A 16,312-nucleotide genomic window follows, 5' to 3' on the forward strand; every position below is an offset into this window, starting at 1 on the left:
AAAAGGTCTATAGATCTCATCTTATGAAATGATTTTTTTAATAAAAAAGAAAAACAGAGATCACGCTAATATTGATGTCAACAACACTACCATTTAAACTAGGTTGCAAAATCCATATAAATTTTCCATCAAATCATAAATTTTTGTTTATTTAGATTTGCAAACTTTTAGTCAAATTCATAATTATTGTTACCAATCATGCATCTTTATATACTGAGCCAACTCTGGATAATATAAGTAGAATCCATCCTCTTGTACTGTCCAATAGTAATTGTTCCCACCACACACCTTTGCAAGATATGCCGAATACACATCAAAAGCAGCATAGAAGTTGTCGTACCAAAAATAGCAGTAGAAAAGTGTTGAAGCTATCCAATGGAGGCGAAAAGAGAATTCCCACTCTCCTTTGGGCTGAAGAGTTCTAATGCCTAAATCATCATCTCCAGATTTACAATGGTAGTTAAGGAGTTTGTTGTTGAGGTTGTTGATGATTAGTACATGGTGTTTAGCAAAATTGTCCAATGTCAACGTAGAAGAACTACTTAGGTCAAAGGCTATGAGAAGGACAAGCACAAAACAATAAAATTGGGATACCATCATTTGTTTCATTTTTATGGTGCTTAGAGAAGATATTTGTTTACTCCTGAAATGTATTGCCCTTTCACTTTTATAGCTAAAGGTTGCCCAATTGCAGGTATAGTGGTATACAAAGCTTGTTCAAATTCAATGTGACTTTTACATGTATTAAATGCACCTTAATTTTACATTAGGAAAATTGCATTAACCTCTGCCAAGCTTTGCTTAATTATACTAAATACTCCATTGTTTTGAATTGTTCACAAACCTCCATAGATTTTCAAAATGAACTACACCCAACTCCCTGTTGTTTAGGAACATTAGTTTACTAATGAAAAATGAAAAATTAATTTAAATTTTGTATATTTTCATTTTCACCCTTCCTTTTCAAATGGAATTTTTATATATATATATATATATATATATAAATTCTTAAAATCATCCAAAAGAAAAAAAAGAGAGATTTATTTAAATCCAAATTTAATAATATTAAATAAATAAATCGAAAAAGCTCAAAAAATCAATGTTGCAATATTCAAAATAGGCCATCAAAGAATTTAAGGTTTCTCAAGAATTATAGGGAGGAATGTCGATATTTTTTTGTCACTGGTTTTGGTGCCAAACAAATAGCAAGATAAATCCCCTCCCCCCAATAGCCTCATGCTTAGTGATCCACTAGCACTTTAAGCAATGTTTTTCAACTTCTTTATTTTCATTTTTACCTTCTTTTCATCCAAAGGTTAACAATAACCTCAAAAATGGTTATCAATACATATGTATTGATAAAGGATAATTGGCAATGATGGAAGGATACAATTCAAGAAATTACTACCAAAATACCCTTCGGCCTCTGCCATTCATTAGTTTTTGTAAACATACAATTAAAATAAAATAAAAATAAATAAATAAAAACACACGATTGCAATTCAATGAACTATGCGAATATGCTTCTCGAAATTTTATGCGTAACTCCTGATCTAGCTCAAATTCGCTAAGCAAGGAAATAGTGCTCCACCATAAGGTTTATGGTGATTTTTTAAAGAAGAACGTTATTTCTTGATGGGAAATCTTATATTTCTTTAATGGGATATATTGAAACTCGAAATGTTGATTTCTTGACCTTTTCTTTTTATGGTTATGGATTTAAAAATTTCCCTATTTGCTTTTTAATCCATTAGTAATAGATAATAAAATGGGAATTCCATTTGGAGAGGATTAAAGCAAAAATATACAAATTTTATAATCATTTTTAAAGTTTCTTTAGTGGATTTATCGGATTTAAGTTGTAAGAAAGGTAAGAACAAAGTTTAATTACAAAATTGGTTGTAGTCTTAAATTACACAACCTTACTTAATATTTTTTTATTGGAAGTGAATTTTGACAAATCTACTATTGGATCCATCTTCTTCTTATATTCTCCATGCTTGCAAAATTTCTAAAAAATTAAAGATCAATAGCTATGTCATCATTAAATTGTTTAAATTGCAAGTTTTTGTAATTTAAAATTATGCATAAAATATAAATTTATAGATCATATAATAAATAATATCCAATTGACACAAAATTTGATATGTGTATTAAGAGTGTAATAAACATGCAAACAGTTAGATTTCTAAAATATGTAGTAATGTTTATTTTATTGAGTAAGGTTGTAGCCTTAGACTACAACTAATTTTGTAATTAAACTTTATCCAAAAGATAATTGTTATTTAAAAAAACCAATGACATTTTTATTATAATGTAGAACTACAAGGACTTTAGTGTAATTTCAATAATCAGGGAAGGTAAATGCAATTTTTCTACTTTTCATTTTTGGCACTCATTAACCTAAGTCGGATGGTTCGTTAAATATTCAACATTAAATATACTTGAATATTAAATATCTTGACTCATTAAATGTATCAGAAAATAAATTTGTCTAAATCTAGATTTTAAATTTGGGTCATGTTAAGGGATTCCCTTAGAGCAATTGTTAATAAACCATTTTATGGGAAATATAAAAAGCTGATAAAAAAATTAATTGCTTTATCATTTTCCCATAAAATGTTTCTAAAAATAATTCCTAAACTAATGCATATAGAGTACTCATTAACATTTCCCTTTAAATTTTTTGCAATAAATCAATCAAAAAAATATATTGCAATAAATATGCTTGTTTAATATTTGCATAATTAATTTGTCTTGCATTAATAAATACGCATAATTAATGCTCCAACATTAAGGGTCCGTTTGGATACAACTTATATTGCTAAAAACTGAAAACTGAAAACACTGTAACAAAATAATTTTTAAATGTGTGAAAAATTACTGTTCACTCTTTTTTTTATTGTTCATATGCCTTGGTGTACTGTTCATGTCCCATGAACAATGCACCAAGCGCTAGTCTTTAAAAAAAAAAAAAAAATGCAAACGTGGGGCTTAAAACGTGGATCCAAACCCACACGAAATGTACTTGCATATAAAATATCTTGATGGTAATTAATTTATCATAATTAAGTAATATCTTCCACTAAAACATGCTTGTTTTAAAAAGGAAAATGCTAAAATTATAAACTATTTCATAAACTTTTTACAAAATGATGATGATGTAAGTGATTATTGGTAAATGAAAATATGATATTAGTGGTAGGCTTAGATAAGAACTAGTTAGAACTTGTCATATTAATAGTTTGTAAAAATATTAGCATTACCTTTTTAAAAAGGATTTACAATAACAATTTTTTCTTACATTAATAAAAATGCGTAGTTAATGTGTAACATTAAGTATACTTGCTTTTTAAATGACTTAGCACTCATTAAATATACTTGATAATAAACTACTTTCAGTTTAATTATTAAATGTCTGTCAATAAATTGCTTAATAAATGATATGACTATTTTATGTTTAAGATTTATGGAGGCCGTTGGGAGTTAATTCAAGATAAAATTAGGGATTCTAAGACACTTTCTCGAAATCTATCTCTTGGACTCAAATGTTGAATGTGCTTTGAAATTGAGGATACCTCCTCAATTTATAAAGGTGAAAATCCTCGGTAGATAAGTTGGAGTGAATTATATACTCCTCAATGCTAAAATTATTTGGCATTTATCTATGAAAATGATTGGATCAAGTTGCATCTCAACTAAATCAAGAAAATAAAGAATTAATTTCAAAACAGAATACTTATGTGTTATTTTATGTTTTTTGAGTGCCAATTGGCACTTGATGCACTTTAAAAATATAGACTTGATTTCAAAACAGAGTACTTGAGTGTCATTTGATGTTTTTTGAGTTCCTATTGGCACTTGATGCACTTTAAAAATCTAATCGACATTTTACCATAAGAGACTCAAGTTTATTCGGTTTGAGTCCAACTTGATTTTCTGATCAATCTAAGAGATAAATACGACTTTGGACCTATTTTATCATTTTTCAAGTATTATAACGCCAAGAGATATTTATTAATTTTAAATGTTTATTAATTTAAAATATAATAAACTATTTATTTAAAATTAAGACAACTATCCAAGGGAATTATCTAGTGCATGCATCCACCCTCTTATTTAAGGTTTGATTTAATGAAATTATGACACAGAAATAAATTAAAATTATATTTTAATACTTTCAATAAACAATCTTAATAAATTAATCATAATCACATGTGATAAACCCTAATCATGGACTGCATATAATCCGTAAAAATCATAATTCAGCTTGATCTTGCAATTTGTGGTTCAATTTATGCATATGAGTTTTTTTTTTTTTTTTTTTTTTTTTTTTTTTTTTTTCTTTTTTGTTAGGACTTGTAAGTTTTATTTTTCAATTAAGCTTTTTAAAATATAATAATCAAAATTTTGATTTTTCCTTTCATCATAGAATGATGGTTTCCCTGGTGGTGAGATTAAATGAAGGTTGGAAAACATGATATCTACTAATAGGCGGCATGCTGATGCATGTATAAGATTAATTCCAATGTAATTTTGATTGATCCAAAAATGAATAATTAAAATATAATTGAAGATAGTTCCTATTGGTCCAAATGATAAATAATCATAGGCATGTTGATGCAAATTGGTTGATTAAGCAGATTTTTTATTTATTTTTATTTTATGTTGTTTCCTCTTTCCTAGTTTAAATGGGATTTTATTTTATGTTCTTTTATTTTTGCTTGTTGAATTAGGAATTTCTTTCCCTTTTCTAGTTGAGTTAGGATTCTTTTCCTTTTTCTTTTTTTTTTTTTTTTTTTGGAGAGGAAACGATAGTAGATTTTATTAAGTAAAAACAATATATACAATAGGGAAGAGAAAGAGGGACATATGACCCCCTATTTCTATTTCTCTTTTGCATCACTAGAGTAGCACGATTACATCGTAAACAAAGAACAACATAAAACTCTGTTGTTTCTAATCACTTCCCATAAAAAGAGATTTAACAGTTCAAAAAATCATTACATTACATTTTTATTGGTTTATTTATTTTCTTTGTTTTCACCTCCTTAAAGAGCACCCCGCCATTTTCAAGAAACTGAAATCCATTATCAAGAATAGCATGATCGTCCATTGATGGAGTTAGATTTTTTAAGTGCAATCCATCTCATGTATAACAAGTTTTTTATTTTTTATTTTTTATTTTTAGAGAGATTTCAACAGTTGATCTAATTAGAACTCACAGTATAACAAGTTAACAACACATGCTTAACAAAAAGGTTGTGGACTTGATTTGATTACGTACAACCCCTACATCTCACGTGATGATGTCGTAAAAATCACCAGTGAGCCACACAGTCCTCGCACACTCGAAGCAAGACCTACACAACAAAAAGAGAAGACCTAATAGAGAGCACCGGTGTGGTGCCGGCTAAATACCCTTCAAAGGTCAAGTTAGAACTATTCTCACAACTCTAGAGTGTTAAAGAGGGGTAAATTATGCGTACCTTTTTCTTGAGGGTCTTTGGGTTTTTATAGTCGCATAGGGACATACCCCAAGACTTGTGGAACAAGTCTTTTCCTTATAAGAAAGATATTCATTAATACGCGTATATTCTAGAATTCTAGTCATATTGGAATTCCATTCATGTTGGGACTCTACGAATCAGGGCTAATCGTATGTCACAAGTATTTAAGGTTCCTTCGAGACTACGTGATGATGAGTTGGATGCCACATGGCCACTCGATCCATCCACGCTGCACCCATCCTAACGTGATCCGTCCAATGCGAGTACACTTTTCTTACGTCAAGTCCGTCAAGATGGATCCATCATGTTTAATTTTTCCTCTTTAGTTGCCCCCTTCACCCCATGGGTCCATGATATTTGAGTGGAAGGAACCATGGGGTGACAGTTCATTCGAGATCCTCAGACTTGTTAGGTTGGCCTGAAATCATTTATTGCGCAAGACATGTGGCGTTCGTTGAGTGGCCATTCTCTTGGATTGAAGTGTCACTTCGCCTTCCGTGATATCTCTCTATATAAACCAACCCTCCTCCCTCTCATTTTTTACTTTTCTGTTGAAATCTACGATCAGAGCACATTCGTCATCCTTGCTAGACAGACAAGACTGTCCAGCCGTTTTACCCATTGTTGTAGCTCTTATCCGTCCGTCCTGCTATTTTGGTGAGTATTTCTCCCCTTCCACTTAGAAAATTTCTTCTTTTTACACTTTAAATTTGCATTACCATCGCCCACTACAGACACATCAGAGTCTTAGGATTAACCGTCGCATGTAGGACATGTTTAGTGCGTCAAGTCACCAGTCATTTGTCTGTTACGGGGCGGGCTACGAGGAAGTGTACCCGTCAGGTCACGAAGACCATGATAGTCAGAGTGAAGAGAGGAGCCCATCTGCTTCTTCTTTGTCCTCAAGGAACAAGGGTTTGGAGATGAGTGATGAAAAGGGTTCTAATGACGGACCAGACAACAATGACCTCCCAATCCAGCCCATTGTGGGTCCTGATGGACTTAGGCAGTTCGTCATGCTACCCGAGTGATCAGTAAATTATTTTACTTCCTCAATTAAAGAGAAACACTTTAAAACGTTTAGAGCCCATTTTCAGATACCAGATAACATTTCCGTCCGTCTGCCCTACGAGTCGGAGAAATGTTATTACGAAGGTTTGGAAGGTGTCAGAGTATATGAGCAAATGTTGAAGGCTAGGCTCAGGTTTCCCTTGAGTTCCCTTCATCATGAGCTACTCCAACACTTAGGTCTGTCCGTCAACTAGGTATCTCCAAATGCTTGGAGGGTCTTCCTAGCAGTGGATGTCCTTTATGGGGTTATGTCGGACGATGCTAGGAGGTTGACGGTATGAGAATTCCTTAACTGTTACCGTCCAAATGAGATAGATAAATCAAGGGGCATGTATAGCTTTACACCTAGAAGCCTATTGTTGAGGCTTGTGTATGAGATCCCGGACTCCAATAGGAACTGGAAGAGTCATTATTTCTTCCTAGAGGGGAATGAATGGATAGACCATCCAGGGGACACAGAGTTCATGCTCATCGACACAACTTGGGGCATATTGAACCCATCCGGTATGCACCCGTCCTAATGCATGAGTCCTTTTAATTGTTCGGTTTTCATTTTTCCCAATCTCTTTAACCGTTCTCTTTCTGCAGTTTGATGGCATCCACAAATTACTCTTGAGCAGTAGAGCTTTCTAGAAAGGATTTTTAATAAGACCAAGCCAGAGGAGAGGACTTGGGCTAAGTTAGTTACGCTAAACACTCTTAATTGGTATTGTGACGGACCGGAGCCTACCCCTGAGGCCATTAGATACGACATTCGAGTGCGCCAACGTAAGTCTGTCACTAACACTTATTTGAATTTTTGGATTTCTTACCATATAGCTAATTTTCGTCCATCTTCCTTTTATAGAAATGGATGCTGCCAAGAGGAGGGCTATGATTAAGGCCCCGGCTGCCAAGAAGGTAGAGGACGGTACTCAGGCACCAAAGGGGATGGGCCCAAACAACCCGTCCACTAAGAGGAAAACTTTAACCAAACAAGACCATGTACCCAAAAAGCCTAGGATTCCTTCGGATACCGTCGTGGGGCTGGAGGCAGAAGGGGCGAAGACGGTTACCCCGGCTAAGCATGGAGCTGGAAAAGGCTTAATGAAGGGGCCGTCACCCTCTCAGTAGAAGCCACCCGTCCTTTTCTGTGGGGACCCCGAATATGCCCTAGAGACGCTGACGTCCATCATGACAACTGACAATTATGAAGACTTAAGCAACCATTCCACGGAGGCAATGGGGGAGACGAGGCTCTTTAGCATAGCTCAAGTAATTCTCCATCTGTCATTACTTTTTAGTTCACATCTAACCCCCTTTTCCCTTTTCAATGGTCATCATGAAAGGGCTAATGGGACGGTGCCTTCACCATGAGACAACCCTGAAACGTGTGCGGGCAAAGGCAGACTTGACGGAAGATGAACTGAATCAGCTCAAAGCATGGAAGTCTAATATGGAAAAGAAGTTTGACCTTTCGGAGAAGGTAAGGAAGGAGCTTGAGCAGGGGATGGAGGAGGTAAAGAAGGTCCTGGAGGACAAGGATAAGGAGATCTAGGACCTGAAGGATCAACTCCGTCAGGCTAAGGGAGTGGCGATCCATTAATACCGCAACTCCGACGCCTTGCTGTCCGAGCTCGGAGACTCTTTTCTAGAGGGTTTTGATGATGCTATCCGTTAAGTCAAGATGGCCTACCCTGACTTGGACATGTCCAACATCAAAGTCGAAGACCGAGGCCAAACCTCCATCATGCCCGTCGCCTCAGAGAATATTGAGGATCTTTTTGCTGAGGATGCAACTCAAGGCGACGGAGAGTTAGCCCAGGCACAGAATGCTCAAGGTCAAGTCCAACTTGTAGGGGATGACACCCGTCAGGAGAAGGATGCAAACCCTCAAGAGTGGTGTTTTTTTTTTTTTTTTTTTTTTTTTTTTTTTTTTTTTTTTTAAGTTGGGAGAACAATCCTTTAATTTTATCCGTCATCACTTTTTCCATGTTAAACAATTTCCCTTCAAGGGTTTTATATTTTTATCTGCTTATTTTGGTTTAATTGGTTGTATCATGGTTGTTATGAACACAATGGGTCCATTCTATATGACCCGTCATTTAAGCCTTAATGGAAATTATGGGGGTTTGAATTTCGACGGATCCGTCCGTTATGTGCTTTTAAGGCCTTCCATTTTTTGGCCATGGAGTTAAAAACCCATCTCCCAAAATGTGTCCGTCCACATTGTGTTTTGGACTTTAAGTTATGTCCGTCTTAATGACTAGAGGGACCGTCCTCCTTATGGACTCGGTTAGACTTTCACCCTCAATGGGCGATCCGTCCACTTTTAAAAATTTCCATACCCCTGGATGGATCGTTCACCTTATAGGCTTAATAATTCATCATTCAAGGATTGTCCGTCCACTAAATGGACTTTCATCTCCTTTAGACGATCCGTCCATTTTTTTGGACTAGGATTTTCATCCTCCCTGGACGAACCGTCCACTTTATGGACTTGATAGTATTTACATCCTTTATGGATGAACCGTCCAGTTTATGGACTTGGTAAGATTTTCATCCTTCGTGGATGAATCGTCCATTTTATGGACTTGGTAGAACTTGGTAGAATTTTCATCCTTCATAGATGTACCGTCCACTTTGTGGACTTGAATACAATTTTCATCCTCTGTGGATGACCCGTCCATAAAATTCTCATCCTTCATGGATGAACCGTCCACTTTATGGACTTAGTAGAATTTTCATAAAAAGACCAGTCATATCTGAATATTCCTTGTATTATTAAACCAAAAGTAGTTCTTTAAAGGAGAAGCTTAAAAACTTAAAAAGTGAAAATAAACCGTCTAGATAGTAAACTAGAAAAGCGGAGAATGTTGCAATAATTAAATTAAACTAGCAAAATGTGAAAAAACTGAGAATCTGTTGAATGTCGCTTTCTACTGGCAGTACTTTCTTAGGTACTCAGTGTTCCATGGATGGGGTAGCTTTTGCCCCGTCTAGTGTCTTGAGGTGGTACGTGCCTTTCCTCTGCCATGACGTAATTCTGTAGGGTCCTTCTCAGTTTGGGTTGAGCTTTTCTTAAGTAGGATCTTTGCTAGCGCCCATTACTTTCATTAGGATGAGATCTCCAACCTGAAAGTCCTTGTGCCTAACTCTGGAATTGTAGTGCTTGGCCATGAGGTTCTGGTACCGTGCCAATCTCTGTTCAGCTGTAGCCCTGACTTCATCTAGTAAGTCTAGCTGCAAGCGCATGGTCTCGTCATTCTTCCGTTCGTCATGATTGTCTACCTTGTAGCTTGTGAATCCAACTTTGGCTGGGATGACTACTTCACTCCCGTACGCTAGTAGGAACGGTGTCTCCCCGGTAGGTGTTCTTGCTGTTGTCTGATAAGCCCATAAAACGCTCGGAAGTTCCTCCGGCCAGATGCGATCTTGAGCAAGGATCGTTTCATAACCTCTACCTATCCGTTGGCTTGGGGGTGGGCGGGCGACGAGTAATGGTTCTTGATTCCTAGCTCCAAACAGAAGTCCCTGAATGCGTGGTTGTCGAACTACTTTCCGTTATCAGAGACAAGCACTCTTGGTATCCCATACCTGCAAATGATGTTCTTCCAAACAAAACTCCAAATATTCTTTTCCATGATAGCGGCTAAGGCTTCGGCTTCGGCTTCCACTCATTTTGTGAAGTAGTCGATGCCGACCACCAGGAACTTCAGCTGCCTGACTGCTATAGGGAAGGGGCCCATGATATCTAATCACTGAGAAAATGGCCATGGGGCCGTCATAGGGGTTAGTTCCTCGGATGGTTGTTTGATGGCATTGCTGAACCTCTGACACTTGTCGTAGGTTTTGATATAGGCTTGCGCATCCTTCTGCATGGTGGGCCAGTAATATCTTGCTCTAATCAGCTTGTGTACTAGTGATCTTGCCCCCGAGTGGTTTCTGCAAATCCCCTCGTGAACTTCACTCATGACATATTCTGCCTCCTCGGGTACTAAGCATCTCAGATATGGGCGGGAGAAGCCTCTTTTATACAAAACATCTTTTATAATAACGAATCATGAGGCTTGGACCTTTAGTTTCCTTGCAGCGTCTTTCCCGTCCGGTAGCATTCCATTCTTTAGGTAGGAGATTAATGGCGCAGTCCAGTTGTTTTTAATACCTATCTCTTGCACACTTGTATTCTCATCAATGAGCGAGGAGGTTTAGATGAAAGATAATACCTATTGGGGACAAGCATGCATTCTGCTGAGGCAGCCTTAGCAAGTCAATCGGCGCGTTCGTTCTCCTCCCTTGGGATTTGGACGAACTTGATTTGGAGACTACCAATTCGGCCCTTCACCTCATCGAGGTATCTTTCATTCTTGCATTCGTAGCCACCGTTGACCTGACTAGTTATGACTTGGGAATTGCAATGTATGATAATGTTTTTTGCCCCTGCTGCTCTTGCGAGGTCTAGTCTTGCAATCAAGGCTTCATATTCTACCTCATTATTTGTCGCATCGAGTCAGATCATGCATTCGATCTTATCTTCTTTTGGGGAGAATAGCACTACACTGGCTCCACTTGCTTGCCTATTAGAAGATTCGTTCGAGTAAATATTCCACAGGGGAATCTTTTCTGCCCCTTGGCCGTCCATGAGAGTGAACTCAGCGATGAAGTCAGCCACAACCTGTCCCTTTACAACCGTCCTCGGCCGGTACTATATGTCGAATTCGCTCAATTCTACAGCCTATAAAGCTATCCGTCCTGCGGCTTTGGGGCTATTCATGACTCTTTTCAAAGGTTTGTCCGTTAGGACCACAATGGTATGCGCTTGGAAGTATGGCTTAAGCTTTTGTGCCGCATTTACCAATGTGAAGGCCAGCTTTTCCATCTGGGGGTACCTCTTTTCTGCTTCTCAAAATGCTCGGCTTGCGAAGTAGACGGGTCTCTGAGCTCCATCTTCCTCTCTTACCAAAGCGGCACTGATAGCGGCTTGTGAGACGACTAAGTATAGGTAGAGCTCTTCTCCTGGCTTGGATGGGCTGAGTAATGGGGAAGATGACAGATACGCCTTTAGGTTTTCAAACGCCTGTTGGCACTTGTCTGTCCATTCAAATGACTTCTTCAATGCGCGAAAAAAAGGGGAGGCATTTGTCTGTCGCCCGTGAAACGAACCTATTTAATGCCTCTATTTTTTCATTCAAGCTTTGCACTTCCTTAACCGTCTTTGGTGGAGCTAGCTCCATTATTGCCTGTACTTTCTCTGGATTGACCTCTATACTTCTTTGAGATTCCATGAATCCCAGAAACTTCCTCGTAGTGACTCTGAATACACACTTACTCGGATTTAACTTCATATTGTACGTTTGGAGCATGTTGAAAGTTTCTCGGAGGCCGCTTAAGTGGTCGTCTTCCCTTACGCTTTTCACTAGTATGTCTTCTACATAAACTTGCACATTCCTCCCAATCTGGTGGACAAACATCTTGTCCATCAATCTCTGATACATCGCCCCTGCGTTTTTGAGTTCGAATGACATTACTTTGTAGCAGAAAAGTTCCCGACTCGTAACAAAGGAAGTTTTTCCTTAATCCGTTTTCTCCATTCTGATCTGGTTGTAACCAGAAAAAGCATCCATAAAGCTCAGAAGTTCGTGTCCTGCGATCGAGTCTACCAAGGCATCTATCCGTGGGAGTGGGTAACTGTCTTTTGGGCAGGCTCTATTAAGATCTGTGAAATCAACGCACATCCTCCATTTTCCATTGGCCTTTTTAACCATAACCACATTTGCCAACCAATCGGGGTAGTACACCTCCCGAATGAAATCTGCATCAAGCAACTTTTGAACTTCTTCAGCTATAGCTTTGCCTCTTTCTTGAGTGAACAGTCATTTTCTTTGTCGGATGGGAGGCAATGAGGGCGACACATTCAACTTGTGTACTATGATTGAAGGGTCAATCCCTGGCATGTCCTCATGACTCCAGGCGAACACATCTTGGTTGTCCTTAAGGAAGGTCGTGAGCGCTTGTCGTACCATCTGACTTGATAATGTACCCATCTTAGTCGTCCGTTCGGGCTTTGATTCATCAAGGGTTATTTCTTCTAGCTCCTCAACCAGCTCTACTATTGCCCTTTGTTCATTTATGCACAATGTTTGTTGGTGATCATCCATTTCTAGCATGGCAATGTAGCATTTGCATGCAGCCACCTGATTTTCCAGTAGCTCTCCTACTCCATAATCTGTAGGGAATTTGATCATCAAGTGGTAGGTTAAAGTTACAGCCTTCCATGAGTTAAGGGTTAGTCATCCAAGAATGATATTGTAAGCGGATGAACAGTCGACCACAAGGAATGTTATGTCCTTGGTAATCTACTGCGGGTAGTCGCCTACCGTTACTGACAATGTGACGGCGCCAAGGGGGAAAATCCTTGTGCCTCCGAAACCGATGAGGGTGGTATTTATCGAGACCAGTTGTTCTCTGTCAATCCTCATCTGCTGGAAGGTCGGGTAATACAGGATGTCTGTTGAGCTGTCATTGTCGATCAGAATCCGATGCATGTTATAATCTCCTACTCGTAGGCTGACGACAAGTGCATCGTCATGCGGGTGGTGGAGCCTTCAAGTGTCTTCTTCCGAGAATCTGATTATATGGTTGTCGATCTGTGCCATCTTAGGTACGGAGCCTGTCAGCTGGACGTTCTAGACCATTCTGAGGTAGGTCTTACGGGCCTTCTTGGACGACCCGGTTTTGGCTGTGCCCCCTACTATCATTCTTATATCTCCAATGAGGGGTCTAAGTCGTTCATTCTCCCGTTGTGGGGCTTGCTCTTGTGGTGGATCCGTCCTTCCCTTACGAATGAACCTCTGCAATTTCCCTTGTCTTATAAGAGCTTCTATCTGTTGTTTCAAATCTTAGCAGTCGGCTGTGTCGTGTCCGTGATCACGATGGAACCGGTAATACTTATCCCTTGACCTCTTATTGGGATCTCCCTTCAGCTTGTCGGGAAACGTCAGAGCTCTTTCGTCTTTTATCTACATCAAGACTTGGTCTATCGGGGCCGTTAGCGGTGTGAAACTTGCGAATTTCCCAATGGTGGGTCCGGAGTGTTAGTCTTCTTGTCGTTCTCTAGTTCTAGCCATCTTTCGACCCTTATCCTACCGAGCGTCTTCCTGTCTTTCCCTCTTTCTAGGCTTCTCTTCTTGGGCCAATAATGCATCCTCCACGTTCATATATTTGGTAGCCCTGTAGAGCACAGCCGACATGGTTTTTGGATCGTTCTTATATAGAGAAAATAAGAATTTTTCTTTTCGTAGGCCATTAATGAATGCTGCTACGCATATTTTGTCATCCGCTTTATCGATTGAGAGGGCCTCCTTGTTGAAATGAGTTATGTAGGACCTTAGCGTCTCATCCTCCCTCTACTTTATGTTCATCAGGCATGTAGTAGACTTTTTATACCTGTGTCCCCTGATGAAGTGCGATGTGAATTGGGCGCTTAACTCCTTGAAGGACCTAATGGAGTTGGGCGTCAACCTGCTAAACCAGACCCTTGTGGGGCCCTTCAGTGTGGTGGGGAAGGCTCTGCACATGATCTCATCTGGTATCCCCTAAAGGTGCATGAGGGTCTTGAAGGAGTCCAAGTGATCCAGCGGGTCTTTGTTTCCATCGTAGTTTTCCACCTGCGGCATACAAAACTTTGGTGGAAGGGGGAAAGAGTTGACTAACATGGTGAATGGTGAGTCGATTCGGTGGACCAGATCGTCGAGATCACTGGACACTCTCCCCTTGAGTGCGTTCATCATGAAGTCCATCCGTTCTCTTATCATCTGCATCTCCGCGACAATGTGGGGCAGAGCCATATCAATAGTTGATGGACGACTCATGTCCTGCCTTTCTGGTTTGCTTGGGGCATTACTTCCTTTCGGCCCCTCCTGGTCTCTTCGTTCAGCACTGGTACCTTCTTGATCCTCCTCTTGGATACTTATAACTACATTCTTCTGCCGTAGCTGCTCCTCTAGGACTTCGTTTTGTTTGGTAAGGCACTCCACTATAGCTGTGAGGGTTTGGACCTGTCTCTCTAGGGCAATAGGTCGCGGCTCGTCTCCTTGAATGTTGTTGGTGGTTGCCATTGAGCGAGTAAGTACCATGCAACTCTTTGTCCGGGAAGCGTTTGTATGGCTTACAAATTGCTGTCGATTCCCATAGACGGCGCCAACTAATGATGCCGTAAAAATCACTAGTGAGCCACACAGTCCTCGCACACTCGAAGCAAAACCTGCACAACAAAAAGAGAAGACCTAATAGAGAGCATCGGTGTGGTGCTGGCCAAATACCCTCCGAAGGTCAAGTTAGAACTATTCTCACAACTCTAGAGTGCTAGAGAGTGGTAAATTATGCGTACCTTTTTCTTGAGGGTCATTGGGTTTTTATAGTCGCATAGGGCCATACCCCAATACTTGCAGAACAAGTCTTTTCCTTCTAAGAAAGATACTTATTAATACGTGTATATTCTAGAATTCTAGTCGTATCGGAATTCCATTCATGTTAGGACTCTACGAATTAGGGCTAATCGTGTGTCACAAGTATTTAAGGTTCCTTGGAGACTACGTGATGATGAAATGGATGTCACGTGGCCGCTCGATCCATCCACGCTGCGCCCGTCCTAACGTGATCCGTCCAATGCGAGTACACTCGTCTTACGTCAAGTCCGTCAAGATGGATCTGTCATGTTTAATTTTTCCTCTTCATCACATATTCATGAAAAAGCAAAATTCTCACTTCAATATTTAACAGAGAAGTTGTTGATTTTATATTGGTTCCACTGCCATTCCCAAATGCTTGGTGGTCTTGGCCCTTGGCTGAAGAAAGTTTTGGCCGCATTTGATGTTGATAGCTTTTTCAATTTTTCATTGAACAAAGTTTCTCTACAAATTTGTTTGAAGAAAAACCCTTCAAACTTTCCTTATATCTTTTTATTGGATATGATTTTTGAAAAATTTACCTTCAAATTGCATTTTCTTATTATTATATTCTCTATGCTTGCAAAATTTCAAGAAGATAAAAAATTAATAACTATGTTATTAATCAAATATTTAAATTTCAAATTTTTGTAGTCTTAATTAAATTATGCGTAAAAAATATGTTTATAAATTGAATAGTAATTAACATCAGATTCGAACAAAATTTGATGTGCATGTTAAGAACATAAAGAACATGTAATCCAATTATTCGATTTTCAAAATATATAATCATGCTAATTTATTAGTCGAAGTTTGAAAAAAAAAATTTCAAACTAGTTTGGAGATAAACTTTGTCATTTTCCATTTTTCATATATATATATATATATATATATTAAGAAGGTATTTCCCTAATGAGTATGCTGTTTAATTTTTTCAATTTATTATACCGTTTTTCTCTGGTACAACACACCACATAACACTACACTCCACACTTCTCTAAATGACTTGTTTGGAATGAAGGGGAGGAATGGAGAGTAGAGGGAAGTTGGCTAGAAATTGATCTAATTTCATCTCTCTCTCAATTTAAAAAAAATAAAAAAATAAAAAAATAAGGAGATATAATTGTGTGAGTAAGATATTGCCTAAAATAAATCTCAAATTTAATTCTAATATTATAACTCACAACCAAACTTATACATAGGTTTATTTATTCCATTACTTTTTATTTCCAGAAATAAAGATTACCATTCTTGCTATAATTCTCATTTAGCGTACCAAACGTGCCCTTAATCCTTTAGGGCATT

At 38.3% G+C, this 16,312-nt stretch overlaps 1 protein-coding gene across 1 annotated transcript; it reads right to left on the minus strand.

The window, feature by feature from the left end:
* Window positions 1–9,641: 9,641 nt before the first annotated feature.
* On the minus strand, window positions 9,642–10,337 carry LOC126705006 (uncharacterized). Its single transcript, XM_050403972.1, has 2 exons — window positions 10,158–10,337; window positions 9,642–10,094 (listed from the first exon to the last, which is right to left on the minus strand). Exons 1-2 carry the CDS (start codon window positions 10,335–10,337, stop codon window positions 9,642–9,644), a joined length of 633 nt encoding a protein of 210 aa, XP_050259929.1.
* Window positions 10,338–16,312: the final 5,975 nt, after the last annotated feature.

Source organism: Quercus robur, chromosome 11 (genome assembly GCF_932294415.1).
Source record: "Quercus robur chromosome 11, dhQueRobu3.1, whole genome shotgun sequence".
Taxonomy (NCBI): Eukaryota; Viridiplantae; Streptophyta; class Magnoliopsida; order Fagales; family Fagaceae; genus Quercus; species Quercus robur.